At 43.9% G+C, this 27,585-nt stretch overlaps 1 protein-coding gene across 1 annotated transcript in view; it reads right to left on the bottom strand.

The window, feature by feature from the left end:
* Adamts16 (ADAM metallopeptidase with thrombospondin type 1 motif 16) overlaps window positions 1–27,585 on the bottom strand; it is a 113,958-nt gene that overhangs the window by 62,085 nt on the left and 24,288 nt on the right. Inside the window, 5 exon segments of the mRNA XM_028873676.2 lie at window positions 2,956–3,061; window positions 4,415–4,574; window positions 8,608–8,691; window positions 10,451–10,650; window positions 13,869–14,130. Coding sequence (XP_028729509.2) covers window positions 2,956–3,061; window positions 4,415–4,574; window positions 8,608–8,691; window positions 10,451–10,650; window positions 13,869–14,130 — 812 coding nt within the window.

Here is a 27,585-nt window from a genome sequence, read left to right as displayed (position 1 = left end):
AGATTTAAATGTATATATTTGCACACACACATGCGTATATATACATACCTATGTACCTACCTACCTACATATATACATACAATATGAAATGGAAGTATAAGGTGGACAATGAGGGTGGAGGAAGAATATAAAGAGATAAGCAGCAGACAGGATAGTGTGAAGAGAAAGAGAAAATGATGCCTGCTTTCTTTCACATGGAGAATACAGATGTATGGACATATGTACACATACAAATACATATATAAGATGAGAAATCAGGAAGGCGTTATGAAGAGGAAGGGGTATGGCGAAAGCCAGTAGAAAGTGAAAATAAGAACAGGGTACAATAATATATGTATAAGAAAATCTCATCAAAGACCCATTATTTAGCACAATAACTAAATAGTAATAACATGAAGAAAACAAAAAATTGCAAACATAATTTCAGATAAACTGGCTTTTAGAAGTACACTCAACATTCAGTGCCTTTCATGTCTTCCACTGTTCTCTCTGTGTGTCCCATGGCTGTGAGAAAGTACTTTATTGATCACTAACCTGTCTCCAGAGTGATGAACTGCAAGCAGTGTTAGCAAATGGTGCAGGCTGTTGGGACAGCGTGGTTGAGGAAGTGAGATGCCCTTGAGTGGGGCAAGAGGGCAATGCCATCCAGATGCTGATTCCCCTTGGAGAGATGAGGGTGACCATAGGTAGGACCAGGATGCCCACAGCTCTGACATAGACTTCCTTAAGTAAGAAGAGCACCCTCACCAGGGGGCATGGGGCAGAGATGGAAACGCCAGTTGGGCTGGGATTAGCAGACTTCAGATGGGTTGCTGGAGTAAGCAGGAGCTATGGAAATGTGGTGTGTGTGTGTGTGTGTGTGTGTGTGTGTGTGTGTGTGTGTGTGTGTGTGTGCGCAAGTGCACGCACACTGAGGGAGGGAGCTTAGTCAACATCTTGGCTCAATCATACATGAGCTGTTTAGTACTGGGCAAAATGGTTGAACTCACTGAGCCTCAGTTTCTCCCTATGTAAACTTAGAGGACAAAGCCCTCCATGTATATTGAACATGCACTGTGCTCCTGACACATCACCCCACACAGAGACATCTTCATATACCGAAAGTGGGGATATGTGTGGTGGTAGGGTAGTGGGGTGAATGGTCAAATACCAGGCGATTTCAAATACAAGAACTATAAAGAGGAATGGCAACGGATAACCCAACATGAGCACTGGGTCTCCTCTGAGGGCAGAGATGATCACTAGGCTAGGTCATGGGTCAAGAGCTGGCCAGCTCTCATGTCCTACAGATCCAGCGAATGGGTCAGGTGAGACCGAAGGCTGAGAGCTTCAATCAGGAAGAATCACACTTCCTTTCAGTTAAGTTTGACCCCTGTAGCAGTGGCTAGTACTGCCAATGCCTGTGTCTCTATCTCACCACTTATGAAACTCTTGCAGGCTGAGTTCTCAGTGACTTACATATTTCTTGCCTTGATTCTTTAATTAAGGTCAGGTACAGTTGAGAAGACAACAAGAGTCCAGTGTCATTATAATAATGAAAGTTTTTAACTCTAGAGGACTATTAAAATTACAATTGTGTTTTAACTGAAAGCCTTACAGAGTGCAGGTGTAATTTTCTAGGCAATGAAATCATCAATCACTACCTGTGGTAATGAAGGGAATGGTAACGCGGTGTTCAGCTTTGTCTTCAGGTCAAGAGTTTACACAAAGTCAAAACCTAAGGGGCCTCTGTAGGATTTGATTGAACAAAGGATCACACACTTGTACCTGTGGTGTGTGTGTGTGTGTGTGTGTGTGTGTGTGTGTGTGTGTGTGTTCATGTGCATGCATGTGAGCACACACATGTGAATGTTATTCTGAGAACAGGTGAATTGAGTTCGTCTTCTAATAGGAAGTAGAAAAACTAGTCTTGTCAAAATACAAATAAAAAACACTGCTTCTGTTTTTCTCTTGACAGGAAAATTGAGCTTCAAGAAAGATAATTAGCAGAAAAGGGGAATCCCAAGTTGTTCATTTTCTAAGAGAAATTTCTAAGAGAAATTACAGTCTCAACAGGGCAGAAATAACTTCTATGATGACAATTGGGCTCTGTAGTCCTCAGGGTTCTCAGAGGATGTCCGTAGCAACGTGAGAGCCAATGGGGCCTTTGGAAAAGTTTCAGTAGACCATGCTCAAAGGTGAAACAGCTGACAGGATTATGAGGATGAAATTTTGTATAAGAACATTGATTTCTATAAGCCAGTGTGGTTATAATTTTAAGGTTTTTTACATGAAAAAAAAAAGGACACCCTAAGTGACTTATCACACTTGTTTGTCACCCCATCCTCTCTCTCTTCATGTGTCTTTGTGTAGGTGCACACATAAAAAGGCATGAGTGTAGAAGTCATAGAACAATGTGCAGGAGTGGGATTCTCTTTCTACCATGTGTGTCTTGGGATCAAATTCAGAGTCAGACTTCATAGCAAGCAGCTTAAGCACTGGGCCGTCTGACTAGCCCAACACTATCACTGTTGATTGCTGTTTGTCTAGGGCCCTGTTAATCCAGGCTGCTGAAGCACCCAGCTCACAGCACAACCTGAGGTTACCTCATTTCATAGGCAATAGCTTGGAAGTCAGTGTCAGAACATGGAGTGTCAACCATGTCCTACCAGGGCAACTTCTCAGTGACCTCACTCCCAAGCTCCACTTGTATGCCTCCAAGTTCAGCATGTCTACAGATCATATATGAGTGTGTGTGTGTGTGTGTGTGTGTGTGTGTGTGTGTGAGAGAGAGAGAGAGAGAGAGAGAGAGAGAGAGAGAGAGAGAGTCCAGAGTAGTAGCCTTGTTCCTCTGTAGTCAAATAGAGTACCACCATAGCAGCCAGTTGGAAAATGAGATGAAGCCACAGAACCGGTACTGAAATGCAAAGATCATGTAGTCAGCAGAGCACCTCCCTCCCCATGAGACAGACTTACTTGTGTCCAGACTCATGAGCAATGGTGAAGGCCAGTCCAAGTCCCGAGTCTTCATTGATTGTGCAGCTTCGGTACTTACTGCACATCCCGTTTATGGGTGCGAACCCTGCAAGACATAAAGATAAAGAGGATGCACAGCATGGTTGATGGAGAATGAGTGACTATGTATTTGTTTTCTAATATTTGCTAAAGTTTGGTTCTTATCTTCATTTGGGGAAGTGTGAGATGGGCTACCTTTGGACAGTCATGTGAATCTGATATGCTGCTGTGGGGGAAGTGATATATCTTATGTATTCTCAGGAGCCCGTGGACTCTGTCTTCTGGTAAACAGGCTCAGTCTCTATGCAATATTCCTGGAAAAGACTAAAGTTGGCATGAAATAGAACAGAGGATTAAATGCAGATGAGGATGGTTTCTGCCTTTTCCTAGAAATATCTGTCCACTAAAGCCTCCAGGGGAAAAACAGTAGAGAATGAGTGTGTTGTGAGGTCCTCAGGGTCACACCCCAAGCTCAGTGATTCACTTTTGCAATGCTAAGCACTTGCTGTCTGTGATTCATGATTTAACACTGCAGAAAGACAAAGAGCAGAGAAGGAAAAGCTCATGGGAGACAGGAGGAGAAACCATGCTGGGCTTCTGAGACTTCCCACAGGGCAATCACACAGGGGCATCTTGATGTCCCCAGCAAGGAAGTATAACATCCATGTAAAGCCATCTATCCAGAAACATCGCTAGGTTCTCAGTGTCTACAGTTGTCCCTGGGAGCTGGTAATGGAGGTACTTCATGCCTGACACATAGAAAACTTTCAGACCTCTGGAGAAAGAAAGTAGATGGTAAGCAGTGTCCAAGCAGTCCAAATATGAGCCTTGCTGACTAGGGTGGATAAAACACATGTCTTCTAGGGCTAGCTGAGGGTCAGCCTCATAAGCAAGCCTTGGTGAGAAGCAGAGCTAACCTCTGCTAGATTGAGTCTTATCCAGAAGCTTCTAAAATAAAACTACTCCTCTGAATTTGGGGAAGAAATAGAGTTCAAAAGAAATATTCTGTAGAGTCCTGGTTAGTAGCACACTCCTTGGCCATGTGGAAATGTCAAAGTGCTGCATCACTCTGTGAATGTCTAGAACACAACTGGATTGCTGATGCTCAGATCTTTATAGACAAATATGGAAATGGACAGTACAATATTACTGTGGCGTTTTTATCAGTATTAACAAATCTAGTGCTCTTACCACATCATGAGACAGGTTTGAATCTCCTGGTCCCATTCGTAGTGGTGGAAAAGATGGGGAAGGTCACTTCTTACCTGAGAAAGGGTAGGGACTCTGGAATTTGAGGTGGGACTTTTTCTTGTAACACATCAGTTGATAGGTAAAGCTACTGGTTGTAGTGATGGTAACCACATCAACCTCCGATGGGACACCCTTCCACATCCCTCCAAATCATACTGGAGAATCTTACCCAATGTGTCACAGGGTTCATTCTTCCAGGAACATATGTCCAGCCCAGTCAGTAAGATGGCATGGTCATGGCGAGTTCCATCTTTCCCCATCAGTCCAGATTGCCACTGGCAGAAGCTGCTTAAAGTGTGGTCTGCATGGTGACTAATCACCAGCCCTGGCTAGGCAAGAGAGGCCAAGACACCCATGGAAATGTAAAGAAAATATGCAAAAGCCATTTTCAACAGAGCAGGATATTCTTAATGGAGATTTAAAACACACAGATGGATCCAGAAGGTACATAATATAAGAGTTACATATGATGTATTATCATCCCAATGACAGTGTATTCTACAAATCTGTATGGGTTCAGTGAACACACTTACGTGAATTTCTATACACAACCAATTGGAATGTGTATTATTGACTCTTGGATTCAATGACCAATAAAGACAAAATATGAGTATGAATCTTCTGCGTAAAAATATCTTTGACTAATACTTTGAAAAATTGTAGCTAGAATAGACTCTTTTGTATATGGGTTGTACAAAACACACACACACACACACACACACACAACCCCACCAGTGGTGAATTCATAACAGCAGCAGCCCCACCTCTACGGTAACAGTGTTAAGCCAGTAACTATTCTACACAAAGGCAACTTATTTGCATAAAAAGGTCAAATTCTAAAGCTTTATTTCTGAAAAATAAACATCAAGGAAACAATACAGAATACCATTAAACTTACCCATACCTATCGAGTGCTGATAGAGTAGCAGTGAACTATGAGCATGAAGTCAAGAACTATAAGGGATGGAGGGAGGATGGAGGGCCAGGAACACCATGACAACAGGTGCATTGAGTTATTGAACCCACTTGTAGGCTTGCTACGGTGTCGTAAGGGCAATTAGAGAATGCCAGTTTATATGCTCCTGTTTCAGAATGCTATCTTATAAAAAGCCTTAGCCACAACTGAAAAAAGTTGCTTCTTAGTCACTGAAGACATTCTCCCCTTCAATGTTTATTTTGTTTTCTAAGAGTCACATGCACCTAAGCGACCTGCTGCACATAAGTGCAGAAGCACGTCTGCATTCCTCAGCTGGTGATTTCCAGGAAACTGTTGCTAATTAAAGTGAACACAGGTGTATGATCAAACGATAACCTTGCTGCTTATTCTGTGCAGCTTGGATGAATTCCAAAGTAAAAACGTTTTTAATACAGGGAATAATTAACCTGTCACCTGAGAAGCCTGACTAGTTGAGCAAAGCCTCCCAGCTGCATGCTCTCAGAGCAGACAATGGCCTTAGACAGGCTAGACAGCCCTCCCTGCTGCATCCCACCTGTGTGGAAAAAGGGGTGTCCCACAGATGTTATGAATCATCTCTGATTCCATCCAAAACATTCTTTGCTTTATAAACACGAGCGCCGTGGCCACCACAAGACACTGGAGACATCATCGAGGGTGGGAGTGGCTGCTTGGCGTCTGGCTCAGGCCCTGGGCCCACATGCCTTTGCTGAGTCAGTTATCAGCATGGAGAAACACAAGTGGAATCCACTTGTAATGAAGACTTCCACACTGTGAATGCTGCTGTGAGGTGCTCCCCGGGGTGCAGCACTCAGCTGTGTGGGGTGACAGGAGGCTTGGGTTGGAGGGGAGGGCCTTCCTTCCCCACTGCCACCCAGACACCATTAACTGAGACCAGCGTGCAGTAAGGAAAATGTGTTCTGTCTTCCAGGATCGCCAAGGAAAAGACGGAATCTAAGCCTGAGGATTGTGGGGATCTGGTGGAAGCAGAAGGTGGCAGGGTAAACAACACGGTACAGCCGGAGACAGCACAGCTCACCATCCATGCTGGGGACACAGTCAATCTTCTAGCAAAGCAGCACAGGAAGTTATTGTGGCTGAAGAGACATTCGTCTTTCAATCTGCCAGTGTATTTCCTTCCCACAGTCTCATGACAAATGCATCCTAAGTTCTGTTTTCCCATGAGCCCACATATACCACACATACACACACACCCAAAAAAAAAAACCACACTCATACACACAACATATACATACACACAGGCACACACACATACATATATACAGACACAAACATCTCACACATACTCATACACACATATACACACACATATATACCACACACACACATACACACAGGCACATACACACACACACACACGTACATATACCACATACACACACACACACACACTCATACGCACACACATACATACACTACACACACAGAACCTCACCACCACACTCAAACATACATACACACCAAACACACACATACATGCACCATACACATACAGCCCGACCATACATTCAATACACACACAAACCACACACATACACTGGGTAGTGGTGGCGCACGCCTTTAATCCCAGCACTCAGGAGGCAGAGGCAGGTGGATCTCTGTGAGTTTAAGGCCAGCCTGGTCTACAGAATGAGTTCCAGGACAGCCATGGCTACACAGAGAAAACCTGTTTCAAAAAATCACACACACACACATACACACAAAAAAAAAAGAAAGAAAGAAATTGTTAGTCTAAATTGAGTTTTGATGATAAAAAAAATAAAAACAAGGAAGTGTCACACAGCTAGAACACATGAGTTTCTACTGAGGAGCCGTATAGACTGTGTAGGTTCATGACTAAGAGTCCAGTAGCCCAATTAGCTTAAATTCTTTCATTTTTAATGCTGAAAAATACAGTCACAAATTTTGGTGTGCATTAGCTGAAACAAAGCCTTATAATAACTTCAGGTTAGAGCAGATGTTTTGATAATAGCTTTGAGGTAAAAAACCCAAGAAGATAATCTAAAGTTTTAGAAAGGCCATAGTTGAGTGAGGAACTCTTTAAGGTCAGGTAATAAGAACAAAGCAACCCAATTATCATTAGCTGACACACTTTTTTGCTAGGATTAGTTGATGACCAAAGGTGATGATTAATTCCTTGTACCCATTTCTGACCTCAATATCCTGATATAAAAACTATTGATGAGTGGGTATGTACCCTAAAGATTTAAAGTAGAACTGACAGTTTTTCATATATGAAAATTTAGGTTTGTGATTCCTCTAAGACCTATAAGATTACCTTTCAAGATAAGTAACAAAGTAATTGGTCCATTCTTTGTAACTACCAAAGTGCAGCCTACCAGTAAAAGACCTGACTAAGAAGAATATTTTACTTGCCTAAACAGTTAATCTATAACAAGTTATTGGGTATGAATGTATGTGGGTTCTTGGGATAATTTGTTTTACACCTGTAATACTTAAAATGTTTAATCATGTAAGTGACATGGAAAACATGCTGCTTTTACTTGTATTCACTGTAATCATTTACTTGAAAAACAGAATGTAACCACATTGTAATTGTTATATTGTCTGGAAGATTTTGCTGGGTTATATAAGCTGTAAATTAAAAAATATAGAGTTAAAATGGGTTAGAAGGGAAACATCATGAATGAGAGAATTAGGAGGAAACATCAAGAATGAAAGAATTAGGAGGAGAACATCAAGAGAGTTAGAAGGAGAAGAAAAGCACCTAGATAGACAGAAGGGACATTTCTGGCTAGAGATAAGAAAAGAGAATATAGAATACAAAATAAAGAATACAGAAGAATAAAGAAGAAAACCATCAAGAGAGAGTGTGAGTATCTTTTTCCTGTAACCCCCTCTGATACAAAAGCATAGTACACACCAACGCTGTGGATTTCCCTTTGAGCCCTGCACTTCTGGGGGCTGCCCCCCGCCCCAGGCAGCAGTGGCAATACAACCTCACCACCACCTACACACACACACACACACACACACACACACACACACACACACAAACCACACACACATGCACATACACCATTAGAAAGAACTGAAAACAAATGAGTCATTTTAAACACAAAGTATGAAATCCTTCTTTTCCCAAGTAAAAGAGAAATAAACATGTATTGCACAGAGCAACTGTATTTTTTTTTTTTTTTTTTGGTTTTTTGAGACAGGGTTTCTCTGTGTAGCTTTGCGCCTTTCCTGGGACTCGCTTTGTAGCCCAGGCTGGCCTTGAACTCACAGAGATCCACCTGGCTCTGCCTCCCGAGTGCTGGGATTAAAGGCGTGCGCCACCACCGCCCGGCCTGCAACTGTATTTTTTTAAAGAAGCATTTCACACTCATTTGTGAATGACTCTGCTGCTTTAGAAGCTGGAATACCTGCTCATCTTCTAGCAGAATGAGTCCTACAATGGCAATATTGATGTTTCCTCCAATTGTTCCATCCTTGAATAAAGCAGACACCTGAAAACAGAAAATGGGCATTAGCCATGAGTTTGCTATAGACTAGCCGTGGCCCAAATTTTGCCTGTAAGAGTAAACCCTAGTTCTTCAGTGCCTTAGCTAAGTGAGTGTAACATCATCTTTACATTTCTGCAGCAGTATAGATATGTGGGAAGGCTGATGGTGGAACCCTTACTGTGGAAGCCTGGAAGTCTAAAGTTAAAGTTTGAGGAGAAGGGTGTCTATTTGTTACCTAACATGAAGGAGAGACAGTTTTCAAAAATCCCCGTGCTCCTCCTCCTCATCCTCATCCTCATCACTATCATCATCATGGTCCTCATCATCACCCTCATCAACATCAGTACTGCAACAGTCTTGTAGTCTCTGTACGTTAGCTGGCCTCTGATTCACACTGCATCGGTCTCAGCTTCCTTCCTGAGTGCTAGGATTGCAGAGTCCACGCATGGACCACTGTGTCTTGCAAGAAGGATAATTCCAGTCTTAGTGGTGATGACAAATGCCAAGTGCACCACAAGGGCTTCTGGGACCACAGGAGAAACACTTAGGACAAGACCAAGAGGAGGGAACAGAAGTTAGGATGAGTGTGATGTGTGAACACAAGGTGGGACGGCACACAGAAGCAGAAACAAAGGCCTAGAGTGACATTCAGACTTGGGGGCAGGGGTAGTGTGGTGATCCTGGAGGCTGCAGATAACCATGGCGGCTCTTTGAAACCGAGGTAAATATTGGAACACTTCTACAGAATACAGGCAAATGATAGCTGCCACATCAGGACCCTGAGATTCTAGACAGAGTCCAGCCACAGAGCCTGTGCTCTCCGAGGAGAGAGCCATGTGGGTATTCTGTGAGGAGAGAGCCATGTACTCTGTGGGGAGAGAGCCATGTGGGTACTCTGGTGAAGACACAGCCATGTGAATATTCTGTGAGGAAAGAGATATACAATAAGTTTCTTTGTGGGGAGAGAGAAAATTGGGGTAAATGTAGGGAGTGAGACATATTTGGGGTACTCTGAGAGAGACACAGACCCATGTGGGGTACTCAGTTCACAGACTTAGGAGGTCAAACATATATTTAAAACACTGTGATTAACTTTCTCTGACATGTGGACAGCCCAGTTTTTCTCTCTGTGATGAGGATTTAGTTCACAGGAGGCGGGCAGGGGACCTCTCACAGCTACAATCACTCCCACAGGTGTTCCTTAAGTTACAGACATGTTTCGTCTGGGAAGATATTCCAAGATAAGAGTTTATCAGTTTCTGCAGGTAAAATAATTTATATTCAACACCCAAACATTATTAGTCTTAAAAAGATAGACATTATCTGAGCCTAACATTACATGTTAATCTGATAAAGATGTTGTCTCAAAATGTGTGTGTCAATGTCCTGGTGAGACGTTTAGTATGTGAGGGTACCAGTGTACCCCAAGTGCCTCAGAAATAAGCCACATTGTGACAATGATCAATTAGTTTTCCCCATTCAATTCCCCAAAGTTCTGAAATTTCCCCTTTTGACTGGAAATTAGTAAAATAAGAATTTATTACACCAAGACACAGGTATACAAGTAAGAAATGAAACGTATATTGGCGTGCACACACAAGGACGTGCATACAAACACACACACAATCAAACAAGCATGTGCACATGAACCAATACACATAATGTACACAAGGACATACACATACACAAATACACACACACACACACACACACACACACACACACACACGTATGCCTGTGACTTCAAAGAGGCCATCCCTACCATGTTGAGTACAGTGAGGACGTAGGTGGTAATGTTCCCATGGCCATGGTTCTGCATCATCTTTCTGTCAACCACCACCAGCGTCTCCACATTCAGCTCTTCATTTCTGTGGGATTTCAGGAGGGAGCGCTTGTGCCGGGAGGTAGGCTTGTACTCATCAGGCAAGATGTAGAGGTCATTCTTGGGAGGCTGGGGCATGTCTATGGAGGAATGGGTAGAGAGAAAGCTAGAGCAAACACACAAAGCCAGAGTCAAAGCTGATCCTACAGAAGTCTGAAAATTGAATGTTCATATGGCGATATATTGTGTCCCCCCAATATTGTGCACCTTAATAAAGCTTATCTGAGGATCAGAGGAAAAAGCCAGCCACTGTATTAAATATAGAAGTCGGGTAATGATAGCACATGCCTTTTCTCCTAACATTCAGATCCATGCAGATCTCTGTGAATTCAAGAGCACACTGGGAACAGAGCCAGGCATAGTGACACACGCCTTTAATCCCAGCACTAACCATAGAGGTCTGGAGGTCTGGACAGACAGACAGGAAGTGATGTAGCTGGGCAGAGAGAGGAAGTGAGATGGCAGAACAGAAAGGCATGTAGGTGTGGGTATACAGGAAGTAGCTCTGTTTGGAAGCTGAGGAGTTGGTGAGGTGAGGTTGACTGTGGCTTTCCTATTCTTCTGATCTCTCAGTTTTTCACTCCAATATCTGGCTCCGGGTTTGTTTTTTTTTAATAAGACCTTTTAATATTCATCTTAAATGTTCATGCTGAACAAGATGATCCCAAGTTTTAAAGACAGCCTGGGCTACACAAAGAAACCAAAGCACAACAATAGGATTCTCATATTAGAAGAACACAGAACTGCCAATTCTTTGTGACACAAGATGTGTTAAAGTCACCTTCTAAATTTAAATGAGGTTCATATAATCTTGGTGTCTTGGAAATCATTGCCAGAACTGACTTCACATGGTTTTGTTCTGATTTAAAATGAGAGCCGAATCCTATTATCTAAAATGAGCACGTCCTAGGGTCAAGGACATAAAGGCATAGAGAGTTCCAGAGCAGAGCTCCTCCACACCGTTACTGGCAGAGCAGCAAGCAGTTTGCTTTCTTTTCCCAGTTGATGCTGGCATCTGGACATAACTAGCTTTCCAATATTCCTCCCAGTCAGTCGTACACTCTTGGTAGCAGCTGCACCCGATGGGTGCTGAACAGTCTAGTGAAGGCTGTGAATACTTAGCAGACTTAATAACAGAGCAAACTACACTCTAACCTTGTGCAGTGACTCCTTTAACATGCTTTTGTAATTACGACAATTAACACTACATCAAAAATTATTAGCTTTGGAAGATGGCTAAGAAACTGCAGAATCATTTCATGGGGAAGTCTACTTCAGTCCCCACTCTGGTGACCTAAACTTCCAACTATAGAAGCTCACCTATAGAACCTGCTATGAACCAACATGACTCTGCTTGATTGATGCTCACGGCTGATGCATTTTAAATCTTTTTGTTCATTAAGTTGGAAATACAAATTGAGCATACTAAATTAAAAACTCTGAATCCAGAAGTGACCCAATATCCAAAACTATTTGAGTTGAAACATAAAGCCACAAGTAGAAATCCTATACCATGTCTTTGTGACAAGTCACACCTGAAACCCATATAAACTGAGAACATCCTCTAGAATTACCTCCAGGTACATGTTAAGGCACGTTGTTAATAATGAAGTCTCTGTTCAGTTTTGGAATTCATCTCCAAGGTTATTCATTATGTGTACACACAAGTATTCTACAACTCAAAATATGATGAAATATGTAACATTTCCCATCACAAGTATTTCATCTGTGGGAGACTCACTCAGCCTGTATCTCAAACCTAAACAAGCCCTAGCTAAGGTTAATGGAAGCTTTGTGACCACTGTAACTTACACACCCATAGACACCCTTGTAGGGGCTGTTCTGGGTCATTCGGCTTCTATATCAGCTACTGTAGAGGATGCTGTGGGACCACAGATGCAAAGTGAGTAAATACAGCCAACTCCTGGTTCTTCTCTGGAAAGCGTTAGCAAAGGATTTCAGATATGTGTGGTGTGACCTTTAGATCTCTTGGTTTTAACCTCCAGTGGTGGGAAAATGTGTGCAACACAAAGACAGGACACATCAGAGGGCAGGGCAGCCATATTCCCAGTGCTGGCTACAGGGGCAGAACTCTCAGAAGCCCTGAGAGCAAACACTGTCAGCCTTAGGTCAGTGCTTTCCGAATGCCCTGGGAACATGTGGGTCTAGCTAATGCCATGTCAGCAGACACCCGCAGCTGAGATGATCAAGTTTCCTTCACCAACCATACCTCCAGCCTCAACATCCACTTTAACTAATTATCTGCATTGGTCATCTGCTTCTAAAGAGAACACGCTCACATTTTTTGAAAGCAGGGGTTCTAATGGGAACAGCCTTTCTATGAGTGACATCCACTTAGAAGAACAGGACCCACCAAGAAGATCAGCGCCAACTCTGCAAGAAGCCAAGCAGGCAAAAGAGGAATGCCACTGAACTTGATTTACTCGGAGATTTCCAGGCCCATCTGAACACAGCCCTTGTATTTTGTTCATGGGACAAAATGGGTCCAGACACTGCATGGGCTCTGATACCTCAGTGACACGTGTCCCTGACACGTGTCCCTTCATTGAGCACCAGTGGCTTCATCCAGCCTCTTTACTCACCAAGATCCACAGAACACCTGCCAGGCTCTCTCTTCTGCTTCAGAGAGGTAGATCAAGCAACCGTGAGAGCCAGAGTAGGTTTGGGCTGGAGGCCTAGGTTGCCTTTGTGCTCCCTGGGAAGGGCCAATCAGGCGATGCCTGAACACTCAGGCAGAGGAGACTCTAGAGAACTGTGGGTTTCCTGGACCATGAGAACTGGATAACATGCAAACGGGAGTTCTCACTGAGGGGTCAAAACAACACGATGCTCATAGAGGCTTGCTGACAAATTGCAGGTAAGTTCTGTGCTCCACTCACCTCTTTGATGTGGCAGTGTAAAGCTCCAAATATGCATATAAATAAGTTACCTCAGCAGGAAAACTATGTGAGCTTTAATATGTCTAAACCTCAAGTATCGAGTTACTGAGGGGGATGCCAGGGCTCTTGGTTTTGTAAGATGTCTGGCAGGGTCTATAGTTCTGAGATGTGTGTCATTGTAATCTGCTCCCTAGCTTTAAAAAAAAAAAAAATCATCTGCCACATCCATCCACTACTCATGAGAGATGTAATACGATCACTAGAGTCACCCTTGATGACAGCAGTGACAGTTAGTACACTTCACCTTGTGCAAGACATGCCTTTGATAAATTAAAAGTATCCCATTATCTTACACGATTATCCAAATCATTAAATGCACAAAAATTGCCCTTACATACATTTCTTGCGTCTACCACAGAAATGCTGCTTCCGTGGGAGGTCAAGATGGAAGTTGCCACGGTGAAGATGAGGTCTCGACAGATCTCGCTTCCTGGTGACCATCAGGACTTCATTTTCTCTGAGAGCCTGGGGCTCAGTGGATCTTTTGTACAGTACGTGGGAGGGAGAGCCGGCCTGTGTGGACCTGCTGGCTTTGTCTGTTAGGTGTGGAGGAATTGGCTTTAAAAAGTAATCAGCGTCCTTTGTTCTTATCATGCCTAACTGGAAAAGGGAGGGGGAGAGAAAACACACCACAGTTAGAAGCCACACTAGCTCTCTAGACAGATGGGATGTGCTCTCTTTCTTCCTCCAATATGGCTGGCCCAACAATGTAACCTTGTGCAAGAAGGGCTGATGGGGAAGGGTAGGAAGGTCCCTGCATACAACCCGAGTTTTCTTCATCTGCACCTGCCCAGAGAGCTTGGGGCACAAAATATAACCGGATTTATAGATGGCATGGCATGGGGTGGGGTGGGGTGGGGTGGGGTGGGGTGGGGTGGGATATGGTGGTGTCATAACCAAAGACAGTGGATTTAAGTCACAATTACTTGAGCTTTGAGAAAAACCTGTGCACAGGGTTAGATACTGATATTGGCATGTGGTCTCAATAGAAAGAGGAAATTAAAATCTTAATAATTTCCAAAGGTCTACTCAAATGAACTTTAAATTTTTAATAACATGATAAATTGCAGAAAATATGTTAACAGAATCAATCCAGAACAAAACATGAAGATCTTAGCACACAAGAAGATCTTTCTAGACAAGATATTATAGGAATGTGAGATCAATGATTTGAAGAAAATAATAAAATGCCTGTATAGCATAATTGAATAAGAAAAATGATATTTAAAATATGTTGAGGAGACAAAACTGAGATTGTCTTTTTAGACTTTTAGAATGGCAAACACTTTTAAAGTTTGATAACACAGCTATTGATGACAATGAGAACAAACAGTTGGAAGTAGGAACCTAGGCTACACTCAAGAGGCATGCTTTGTGGCTATCCAACATGTCAAGATTATAAACGCACCACTCAAGTCTAGGACTTAAGCCTTAACAACCCCTGCCAAATATTTCTTGTAAGCGTGATTTTGTATTGGAAAACACAGCGTGCTAGAAAGCTAATTCACCACAATCAAGTGAGGTACCTGGACAAAGATGGTTCAATATCCACCAGTTAATGACATCATATCAGGATAACGAAGGCCAAACCCATGTGATCATCACCACAGATGCGTGGAAGGCACTGGATAAGATTCAATTTCCTTTCAGGAGAGAATCCCTGAACAAGTTAGGCGTGAAAGGACTGAACCTCAGAATAATAAAGTCCATACGCAAATACAGACCTAAGCATCAGTACTCTAACTGGAGAAATGATAAAGAGTATGTGTGCTATGACCTGGAGCAACATAGAGATGCTGTTTTGTCACTTTTATTCATTAAATTATTGGCAGTCTTAGCCAGAGCACTCAACCAAGATAGAGAAATAAAGGACATTTAAATAGGAAGAGAGAAAGTCACCTAGCTACATGTATCGATGACAGTGATGACAGTGGCCTCAGTTTCCCCTTTTGCCTATGTATCCTCATGATCAAAAGCTATACACAGAGAATCCTGAGTCCATCAAAAATATTTGCAGAGCACAAAGTCATCACAGAAAAAATCATCAGCAGTGGGGAGATGGTCTGAGACACCAGGAAAGCGATTGTACACAATAGGAGCATAGAAGAAGCCCAAAGGCTCCCCACAAGGAGAAAGTCCCACGCTGATGGAAGACTGAAGAGGACACCAAGAAGAGCATCATTAAGGCTCATGAAGGATGAAGAAGATTCAAAACTCTAACTTGCTCTTGTCTGCGGGAACTTTTTATTGTTATTATGCTGTTGTTATTCGAGCCTATTTTGATGATTCAGAATATGCGGGATGACGTGGACACATGGCTAAGTTTGTGACTTCAGGATCCTGTGACCCATTCTCATGGGGAGGTTGGGGAAAGGGAGTCTCTCTCTCACGCACTGATGCACCAAAGGAAACCCTGTGCTTCCCAGGCTGTCCACATGAGTTTGTAGATTCACACAGGCTGGGTTGATAGGCATGGAGAAACATTTTCTAGATCTTGGAGAAAGGCCAATTTCCATTGTAGGGAACAGTGGTGGGAGGTCTAACAGAAAGCCCGGGCTTCTCACACCAGGGGAGTTAAGCATTAGCCACACAGCTCCTGCTGGAGAAGCAGAAAGGAAAAAGGAAAACTTGGTTAAGTTATCAGTGAGGCAATCAGGACCATGGGGGGTTGGCCCCCCAGGGGCCCAGTGTCCATCCAGGTCTGGGAAGTGGCAATGCTTAAAATGTCTGATCAGAACCAGGCAGAGCAAGAGCAGGCTGCCACCCAGGAGCAGCAACTTTGGCCTTCTGGAACTTTCAGCTGAAAGAGGACTCTGCTTTGTAGTTCTACCTTTGTAGTAGTTCAGCTTCGTGTGCTACTCAGATTGGCTTTCTACACTACTGAAGGCAACCAGTTTATGTATTAAATTTAAAGACAAATCATACCTACTTTTATAAGCTTTCTCATTTGTGGACAACCCCTTACTTTCCAAAATAACTCTTAGGAAATAAAACAGACCCTCAAATCATTAAGGTCCAGCACAGATGATCCTCCGACTCTCTAGAAAGCCTAGGGTAGAGGTAAAGTAGACGCCTCAGTTTTCATCTTGTGGTTCTAACATATATTTGCTATGTGACTTTAGATGACTTGTTAAGCCTCTCCATGGTATTTTGTCATCTAGTTAGTAGACAAAAAGATAGTAGTCTATTCAAAACACATGTTCTAGTAGAGAGTCAGGGAAAGGTGGCTGTAGGAAAGAACAAAACATGCCATTCTTCCCTCCTGATGATCTCAGATTCTCTTCTGGTGACTGCAGAGTCTCTAAAGGTTTTTTCAGGCCTTCTGAAGACCCATTCCTGTAGCATGTAACCCACAATTCAAACTCCACCCATCTTTGTGCCGGGCTTGTTATAGGTTCCTTGTGGGATGTCGTTGTGCTCTATGATGGCTGTCTAGACTAACATCATCTTTAGCTTCTCAGGTTCAAGCTGTTCCCTGGTGGTTGGGCAAATGGACTTCACATTCAGGCAATGGTGTCCTGAGATAGCAAGAGGAATTTGTGTGTGTGTGTGTGTGTGTGTGTGTGTGTGTGTGTTTTATTAATAAATTATTCAAGCATCACATTTGTTTAATTAATAACTTAATTGATTATGATATCTTATATTTAAATAAGTTTCAGTTTCACTAAACATCTAGAGCACAGTAACTGATAAAAATGATATTCTGGTAACCATTGAAAAGCAATGGATGATGAAATATTTTAAAAGGTTACTCTATTACCTTGTTTTTCAGCCAGCTTATTCAAGAGAATAAGTAAGTCATGGAAGATGAATGTTTTTTTTTTTTTTTTTTCCCTATCAGAGTGTTTCTTTACTGAACCAAGAGGATTAATTTAGGAGCTAAATTAATCATAAGATATCTAGTGCATACCCTGCCTGCACCTCCTCCTAGTGCTGTCAGAGGGTAGATTATTAACCAGGCTTCAGCAGAAGTTGGTACCTCCTAAGCTTGAACAGGAGCCCTCCCAGGGCCTGCACCTCACAGCCGGCCAATCCTGTCAATCATTGTCACTGGAAACTTAGTAGTCTCCTGCTGTCCCCATAAGGGAGGGAAGGACACAGGTATGTTAACCCCGAAACCTGCTGCTTCTCAGTAACATTAGCACATTACTGAAGTGTCAAAACGGAACATCTATTTTCTGGTATTTGCTATCCACAATTAGAAGTTGGTTGGTTTTTATGACCTGTGCACTTGCAGACTACATACATGGATGTGGATACATAAGGTATTCATGTAAGTTAAAGGGACCAAACACACATGGAAATGGCATAGAAATAGCTGTATGTCCCATCCATGAGCCATCTTTCCTGCAGTGTGATAGAGTCCACACAAAAGGCTCTCAGATGATACCATGTGCCTTTTCAAGAGAGCTGACTACGCCTAGGCACAGTGATGAAAGGATTGTGTCAGCCTGAACACAACCATTTGGCTCCTAAATGATATTACTTGAACCTGCCTTCTGTTCTCAAAAGCATGAATTGCGGTGCAACATTATACCCATGCCAGGGGGCCTCAGTGATACTTCAGAGACACTACAACAGTCTCAGCATCCAAAAAGCATTTATCAAAACTCAGTTGCTCTCTATTTCCTCATAACTTCAGGATCAAAATGGACCTGTCCCATGACCGGCACGTCATTTGCCACATCTACTCCAAACCACAATGAGTTTTGTTCCAAAATGACATATGAAAATAGAAATTCAGCCAAGGTCATTGTAGAAGCTAAAGAAAGCCCAAGTGCTTGCCCTCTCCGAGCTGTCTCGGATTGGGTTCTTTTTCTCTTACCATCACACCTGGCTAAGGCTCTGGACTTTCTCAGCGCTGCTTTCTCAGACAGGGGGCGATGTGCTGCTCACAGGGATCACTGTCATCCTCAACCCAAACAAACCTGGGCTTCAGCGTTTTTTGTGACTTAGTCAGGTCTACCCTTGGTTCCTGGACCCTTTCCAATTGCTTGTCTGTCAACTTGAAACACTAATATTTTGACACTTGACACCTCGACAAGGTTTCTCGTTCAAGTTTAATCTTGTTGGTTACGGCATTCCTCATGTCACCAGAATGAGGTTTCTCACACACTTGAGTCACTGCTGCAGTGACACCAGATCGCAGCCCAGCGTGGGAGCCCTGACTGCTGGGACATGGGAAGGAGAAAAGGAGAGAAAACCACAGGAGGAGGATCCTGAGTGCTGGTAGTCGCCTGCAGGCTGATTGGCCATAGAGAGTATTGTCATACTGTGAGTAGGCCATTGTCAGCGATGCTTGTGACTTCCAGCAGCATTCTGGCTAAAGAACAGGCAGGCTTGAAGGACTTTCTCAGAGTGAAGGCTCCCCCGTTAGTACTTGTCCTTCCAGGAGAGGCTGCCTGGCATGTTGGAGCTCAGACCAGAACATGCACAGCATAGCATTTTCCTCTCAGGAGACGCATGCCCCAAGGAAGTGCACATGAGGAGTGGGGCTTGGCCATGGGACAAGCGTATCGACAGGGTGCACCGTCCTGGGTGACAACCACGTGCACTGGGTGACAGCCAGAGATGTGGTGCCGTCCAAAACCAGAGTGTGCTCTAAATTTGGAGCTCAGCTTTAGGCATTTCATGTACTTGTACGAATATTTCACATTCTCCAAAACGAATTTTATCAGTGGCAGGATATGAATATTGGGTCCAGTATTTGAGTTCATTTCTTAAGTTCATGCTTTTTATTTGATTCATAATACAGATAAGGGAAAATTTATTAGGCTAGTCCAAATCACATCCCCTCTTATCTGCTTTGAGGTGGGTTACTAATTAGTAAAGCATTTATTTTTTATACTTTTAACTAGATAAAAATAAATGAAAATAAACATGAATATAGAAGTGACTTTGTCTTTGACATCTTCCACGGGACAGGACTGTACTAAGTCTTAGGAAGTATTTATTGTTTCTGTGCAAATAACAAATATGTAAGGTGAGAAATGGTGTTTTTATTTATGTATTTATTTATTTATTACTTTTTTATTTTTATTTTTATTTTATCAAGGGAGGGTTTTACTGTGTAACCCTGGCTGCCCTGGAACTCGTTGTGTAAACCAGGCTGGCCTCGAACTCACAGAGATCCGCCTGCCTCTGCCTCCTGAGTGCTGAGATCAAAGGCGTGCGCCACCACTGCCCTGCTCTTGTGTTTCTATATAAAGAAGTGAACGATAAATGAAGAAATGTTACAGCAGAGGAGCCAGTGCCGCAGGTGAAGGAAGCTCTGGGCTGTGTGACTTCTGCTTCCTGTCCTTTCCATGCCTGGCTCTTCTTGGCCACCACCCTGGCCTCATTCTGCGTGAATAAGCAGCTAGGTACACACAGGATCTGGTGATGGCGGCTTAGAGGAGGGACTGGCACGGACCAGGTGGACGGAGAAGCAGGAAGCACATCCGGTGAAAATGAGAGAGAAGAAAGACAGAAGGGCGAGGATGGGGGTGGGGCTCAGAGCTGAACCGCGGGGGAGGGGCTAAGATCAGAACCCGGGGGAGGGGCTAAGATCAGAGCCCAGGGGAGGGGCTAAGATCAGAGCCCGGGGCAGGGCTAAGATCAGAATCCGGGGGCGGGGCTAAGATCAGAGCCCGGGGAGGGGCTAAGATCAGAACCCGGGGGAGGGGCTAAGATCAGAACCAGGGGGAGGGGCTAAGATCAGAGCCCGGGGGAGGGGCTAAGATCAGAGCCCTGGGGGAGGGGCTAAGATCAGAACCAGGGGGAGGGGCTAAGATCAGAGCCCCGGGGGAGGGGCTAAGATCAGAACCCGGGGGGAGGGGCTAAGATCAGAACCAGGGGGAGGGGCTAAGATCAGAGCCCCGGGGGAGGGGCTAAGATCAGAACCCGGGGGCGGGGCTAAGATCAGAACCAGGGGGAGGGGCTAAGATCAGAGCCCCGGGGGAGGGGCTAAGATCAGAACCCGGGGGGAGGGGCTAAGATCAGAGCCCAGGGGCGGGGCTAAGATCAGAGCCCGGGGGCGGGGCTAAGATCAGAGCCCCAGGGGAGGGACTGCTCCAGCAGAGAGCCACATGTGGTGAGAGACCAAGTTACCACCAGCAAGGACTTCACAAGCTCTGCAAAAGGAGACCCAGAGGGCAGCATGCAGTTCGGAGTGAGAGGCTGGTGTCTGCTCAGAAGGTGATTCTAATGCACTATGTGCTCAAAGTGGTTTGAGAGCGTTTGTTTTTAAAAATTGCACAATAATGTCATATGATCTTTAAATATAACTTATTCCTAAGCTATGCTTATAAATGGACATTACCCCAGAGCCCCAGGGTGTCAGGCAATGGACAGCGAGTGAGGAGATTCTTTTCTATGTCTTCCTTGGTGCTTCCTTGGCAGTGAGAGCACTTGAGACTTGAATCATAAGAACACAGAGCAGCCAAGACTGGACAATTTCCCCATCACCACTAAGATCCCCACCCCCACCCTGCCACACACACACACACACACACACACACACACACACACACACACACACATCACAACAAGAAATTTTATCCTGGCAATATTCTAATCATTATTAATATAGTTTCCATTTTCTGAACTTATAATCTACATCAAGATGATTTTTTTTTATTTATTAGCACACAGGTCAGCAGTTCTCAGCCTGTGGGTAGTAACCCCTTTGGGGTCAAATGTCCTTTTCACAAAGGTCACTCAAGACCATCAAAAAACACAGATATTTACATTATAATTTATAACAGTAGCAAAATTACAGTTATGAAGTAGCAACGAAATGAATTTTATGGTTGAGGGTCATCATAACATGAGGAACTGTACTAAAGGGTCACAGCACTCGGAAGGTCCTAACCATTGATTTAAAAGTTGCAGAAACTGATGCCAACATGGCTGGAATTACCCATGTACCATGTAATTTTTTTCTTTCACACCCTTGGACATTCCTCATAATACACACAAACACAAGCTCTTCCTAGGTATAAAATATCAATCATCAAGGCTCTTCCCAATGCAGTCTTCTAAACACAGACAGGCAGTGTCTGAGTTTGCTCCTCTTACAGTGGAAAACACCGTGACCAAGGAGACTTAGGCAGGAAGAGGTTGACTTACCTCACAATTTATAGACTATAATGCAGGAAAGTCAGGGTAAGAACAGAAGGCAGAAGCTTAGAGTCTGGATTTGAAGCAGAGACCATGGAAGAATGGTGCTTGTTGCTTTGTTTCCTGTGGCCTGTTCAGCCACTTCCTCATACAGTCAGTACCATCTGCCCAGGATGGCACTGCTCACAGTGGGGCTGGGTCCTCCTACATCCATCATTAGGCAAGAAAATGGCCATCAGCCTTGCCTACTAATGGGGGCGGCATCTCAGTTGAGGTCCCCTCTTCCTAGGTGACTCCAGTTTGTGTCAAATTGACAAAAACTACCCAGCACAGACGGAAAATGACTGGATTCAGGAGACTGAGCCATGTGGTGGCATTCCATGGCTCCACTCAGGGTTGAAACATCATGATGTCATGAACATTCCCACATCTATCGCTTAGCTGCCTCATGTCCCATGTCTCTAAGTTAGTTATGTGCCCTAACTTTCAGGTTACACACCAGGAAACCACAGCAGCTTGTTAACAGCCTTATTAAATCATTAATTTCACAGTAAAAGTTTCAGATGGAAGTCATACTAACTGAATCAAAATGGCACATGTTTAGGCATCCCCCTTGAGAAGGACTCTGCCCTTCCAAACTATTTTGGGTGATAAAATTAGCCAATGGAAGGGTGAGGGTCAATGTGACCCCCTGAAAATATAATTGTCGTAGAAATAAAAGCAATGTGAGCATGGTGGTAGCTTTAGAATGACTAAACAGCAAGGAGAGTGGGACATTAAGACAGCTCCCTGATGCTGACACCAATCCCTTAAAGTCAGAGACTTACACTCAGTGGATGTGAGGCAATATCTCACAGCAGTTTAGCAGGAGCCAATGAGAGTATGACTGTTCTCTGCAGAGCTGATGTGCCGTCATTCACTGTAGAGTTCAAGCCAGGCCCTGATGGCACATACCCAACATGGATAGAGGTTCAACAAGCAATGTGGTGTCAGTTGCCAGTGCTAACCAGTGGATCAGAAAGCAAAGCACAAAGAGAGGCTGGAGATGAACAGGACAGGAAGACTCTGCAATGGCTGAGGCTGTGCTGTACAGACTCTGCTGCGATGGATTCTCAGGTCCTGAATGTGCTCACTCATAAAACAAAGGATCACTTTTAAAATTTTTATTTTACTGTCGTGAGAAATTCACACATGAGCCCTGCATCTACATCACTCCCATCTCCCTCCCGATCAATCCCTCCTTCCTGACTCTTCTCTTAAATTCATGGCATCTTCTTATACAATTATTATGATCACATATATACTTAAATAGACACACATAAATGAATGGATCCATTTAGCATTGCCCACATGTATATGTCCAGGAATGACCAGGTAGGGTTATAAACTCTTCAGTAATGTAAGAGTTTTTAAAAACACAGTGAATGACCACCAAAAACCAGAGAGGGCTTGATGTAAAAGGAATTTAGAATAAATGAATAAGTAAATAATTAAAATTGATGCAATTAAGGAACAGATGATCTCCAACAACCCCAAATCTAGCTTTTATGCTGAAATAGGCATCCTTGTGGAAATGTGGTGAGCAGAAACACAAAGAGAGCCAAGAGAACTGGCATCGTAATGAGATATGGCTGGGAATTTCAGTGGCGGTCCCCTCTCTGAGAGATTAAATGCACCACTGCCTGCACTCTACGTCAACCTGCTACACTTGTCAACCTCATGGTCTTCCTCTCTCTGATCAACCTGCTGCAAGCATCTAGTCCATTACACAAAACCTTCTCCCTGCCCAGTCACTATCTGGATACGGCAATCTATCAATACATGTCGCTACGTAAACTTAAATTTAGTGGAAATTGAAAAAAAAATTAAAATTCAGTTCTGAGGTTGCTCCATAGATCAATAGACCTTCAGGGTCAACTTTAATCACAGAGAAACTTCAGCTGTAGCCTGTCGGTCCTCATATGTAGCCAGCATATCGGACAGCATGCATTCCCATCATGGTGTGACGCTCCGATGGACCATCTCAGAGCACTGCTCTTGAACAACTAACTAGTCATGGGCCGGTTTCAGAACACGGTCTGAGATTTTCCTGCAATATTTATCTGTGAAGGGGAGTATATGATGTACAGCAAGGAACAGTTTTGTTTCAGTTGGATTGAGGATTGACCTCAGGACCTTATTTTGTGGGGTAGGTAGGTGCTTTTGCCACTGGGGTGGAGCCTCCGGCCAGCCGAGAAGAATCTGCACAACCGTGCAATGTAGCATTTCAACAATGTTGCCACAGTGGAAACATTTAGAGCCTGCCATCCTAGACTGATTCCTTAATAAGACTGCTCCGGGTTGATGCAAAGCTACGTGAACTAACAGCAATGGACAGAAATGTGCAAGTAAGTGACCCTCTGCTCGAGGCGCTGGACATCATTGCTGCTACCAAACACAATCTATGAAATATGTCACCGATGGAACTTACCTTTCCAAAGTTCTCTGGCTCTTGGACATTGGTTGAAGTCCATATAGTGGAAGAAACTCTGTCCTTTTAATCGAGGTTCGTGGGTGTATCTGTTTACCACACTCTCCAGTGGGTCAGCTACCAGCACAGACCCAGGTATATGTCTGTACTGTAATTCCTCAGCTGGCAGTGGTTTCCACTGGACACGACGACGACTCCAGTACTTGGTGTGTTTTTCTCTAGGGCTTGAACTGTGTGTGTGTGTGTGTGTGTGTGTGTGTGTGTGTGTGTGTGTGTGTGACCCGTGTGTATCAGAGCATATAAGCATATGTTGACAGACTTGCTTCCTGTTTCAGGAAACAGGATAAATCTAGCTGTTTTACTGTGTCACTGTGCACAGTCAATATGCCTACTTCACACAGGTAGAGGGAAACATTAGAGTTAGCCGTTGAGATCACAGGACAACTTTTGAACAAGGAAGTGCTGTTTAGAACCAGCCAACAGGACAGACATAGCTTGTGTGGGACTCAATGCTGGGAGGAAGTGACCAAAATTCCAAGGGTACTGTGGCAAGTCACAGAAGAGGACACTGATTGCTGGGACACACATTGCTAGGTATGTTCTGGCAGGAGTTGGCCACAGTGGCCAGGCGAGTCGGGAAACAGCCAGCCAGCAACCATGTTTTCTAGTAGAAGCTGTGTGTCCTGAGGGTCTTGTCACTTGGCCTTGCAGGAGGGTTCTGAATGCATGCACCTTCCCCTCATACCCTGCACCACCCCTGTGTGACTGCCGGGCTCCTGTCTCTCCACTTAAGGAGAGGCTGGGAAATCTGTGGTGGGGTCATGTAGCTGACACTTAGCTCATGAGTCAGCTGCTTTTTCCCCTGTCAACACTATCCCTGAGGCAGTGTTTCCTTTCTCCCAAGTCATGCAATATACATCATCTACAGCAGAGCCCTTTAAGCTCCAGGCTCCCGGAATGGATGTACTGTGTACCTATGCATGTTAGAGGACTGTGCTTTTTTGTTGATTACCTATAATGCAATTCCTTCTGTCCCACTTTGTCACCCAGAGTCTATGGAACAGATGAACAGTGGTGCTTAGCAGCTATTGTTATAGAGAAATGGAAGCCAGAGGAATCTGAATGCCTATCCACCCATGAGTGAATAGACAACTCTCGAAACATACACACAGTAGATGCCCTTTAGCAATAAAATGAATTGAAGAGCTGAGAAACACTGCCCTGTGGATGAGTCCAGATACACAATGCTGAGAGAAGGGAATCAGAGCCACTCCCCAGCTGGTGGGATATCTAAAGCAGGCGGTGGAGGTGGGAAACAGGTTGCATGATTGCCATGCTTGAGTGGGAATGGGCTTTTTCTGGGACAACAACAATGGCTAAAATCAGATTATGGGGACCAGTGAGATGAATCAGCAGTTCAAAGTACTTGCTGCTCTCGCGGGGGACCTGAGTTCAGATCCTAGCACTCATAACAGTTGCCCAACCATCCATAACTCCAGCTGCAGGGCAGTTGCACTCTCTTCTGGCCTCTGGGGGTACCCACACACATGTGACAGACAATCGCACACCAGACAGACATACATGCACACAGATATAAACCTTTAAAATCAGATTATAGAGAAGGTTTTTGGGTGGCCATGTAAACTACTCAAATGTTAGTGAATTATGCACTTGAAGTGGTAAGGTTTTGTTACATCAACTATAACTCAAGAAAGTGTTTAGAAAATAAAGAAACATGAGCTCCTGGGGGTGTGACTGAGAAACTGGGGGTCCTGCACCTCTGGGATCCTAGGCTGACCACTTCCTCTATGTTTCTGCCTTTAGGGAGTTCAGCAGAGCTAAGATGAGGTCATTCTGAGAAACATCCTGGGGAGACACACAAGCTAGCCAGCAACATGCAGATATCTAAATGCTGATGAAGGGCCACACTGTCTACAGAAAGACAGTTGGAAAAGCAAGGAGGGATGGGGACTCAGTCGGCTCCACGAGCAAGCAAGGTGTGCACTCAAGTAGCTTCCCTTGACTCTGGGCAGGACAGAAGGGTCTGTCTGTCATGCCTTTGAGCACCATCACTCTAGAGGGCAGCTGGGATCTGAAAGCAAATGACCTTTCCCATGCTGACCCAGTGGAAGGTGGCAAGAAGGTCCCTGAGTTCCCTGCTGTAGAGACAGAGCAGAAACTGTCACCGAAGGAAGTATGAGATGAAGAGTGTTACCTAGGAAACTGCCACCTCCTCCACATTCGCCCACAGCCCAAACCCTTTTATTGAAGAAATCCAAGATGCTTTCCCTTCTGTGGATGATCTGAATGAGCAGGTGTGGGCTGTGCTATGAGAACATGAACGCTCCATGAGAGTCACAAGCTCTGACACCAAGACAAGCCATATGCCTTGCCCATGTATGTGCCTGTGCTCTGTTGGTCATCTGTGTTTTCTGGAGCCGAGGGCAGATGCTACTGCTAAAAAAAAGCGTGGTTTTCTAAGTTATCTACCAAACACAATCCAATTTCATACTGTGTTTAATGTAATGTCCACTTCCTTGTAGCTGGAGAATTTCTTCTCAGCTCTAAGTCCTGCCAGTCCCAGAACCCACTTATAAAATAAACACACAGACTTACATTATTTAAACTGCTTGGCCATTAGCTCAGGCCTATCATTGTCTAGCTCTTACTCTTATATTTAGCCTATTTCTATTAATCTTTACATTGCCATGTGGCTCGTGGCTTCCCGGTACCTTCCATCTTGCTTGTCATGGCGGTGGCTGGCAGGTCTCTCCTTTCCTTCCTCCTTCCTCAATTCTCCTCTCTGTTAGTCCCGCCTATACTTCCTGCCTGGCCACTGGCCAATCGGTATTTTATTTATTGACCAATCAGAGCAACACATTTGCCGTACAGAATATCCCACAGAACTTCCTAATTTATTTTCAAACAAGTTAGCTTTAGACACCTGAGCTTCCTGATGCAAAAGTCACTGAGGAATTTCAAAATGCAAGCTGACCACTGTCTCCTACTTTCACTGTATGAACTGAGCAGACGGTCTTCAAAGGCCATTTGCTCATGGCCTGGAGATGGTCATCTGTACCAACACTGTGTTATCTTACTTCTGTTACACATGTAAAAATCTAGGCAGTTGCTTTAAACATTTGTTACTACGGAGACCAAACCGCACCATTCATAAATTCCAGGCCAGTTATGCATATGTCTACATATGTTCTTGGTCACGTCAGCATCCCAGGAGGATTATAAATGTTAGGACAGATGGTATTTTCAGACTTTTAAACTCAAATAGCAAGATCTTCACCCAAGTGGATGTGACCAATGATACTCAAGAAGATCTTTGTAGAAGTGACAATACATACACACATGGACTTTTAACGAACACCTCCCTAACAAGCTACTGTCAAGAATTTATTATGCAAATAGTATTTTGTTTTTCTCCTTAAAACACTGATGTCATAGTAGCCTAATTAGCTCACAAGAACCCGGGA

This window comes from Peromyscus leucopus, chromosome 19 (genome assembly GCF_004664715.2).
Source record: "Peromyscus leucopus breed LL Stock chromosome 19, UCI_PerLeu_2.1, whole genome shotgun sequence".
Classification (NCBI taxonomy): Eukaryota; Metazoa; Chordata; class Mammalia; order Rodentia; family Cricetidae; genus Peromyscus; species Peromyscus leucopus.
This window is presented reverse-complemented; position numbering and strand designations above follow the sequence as displayed.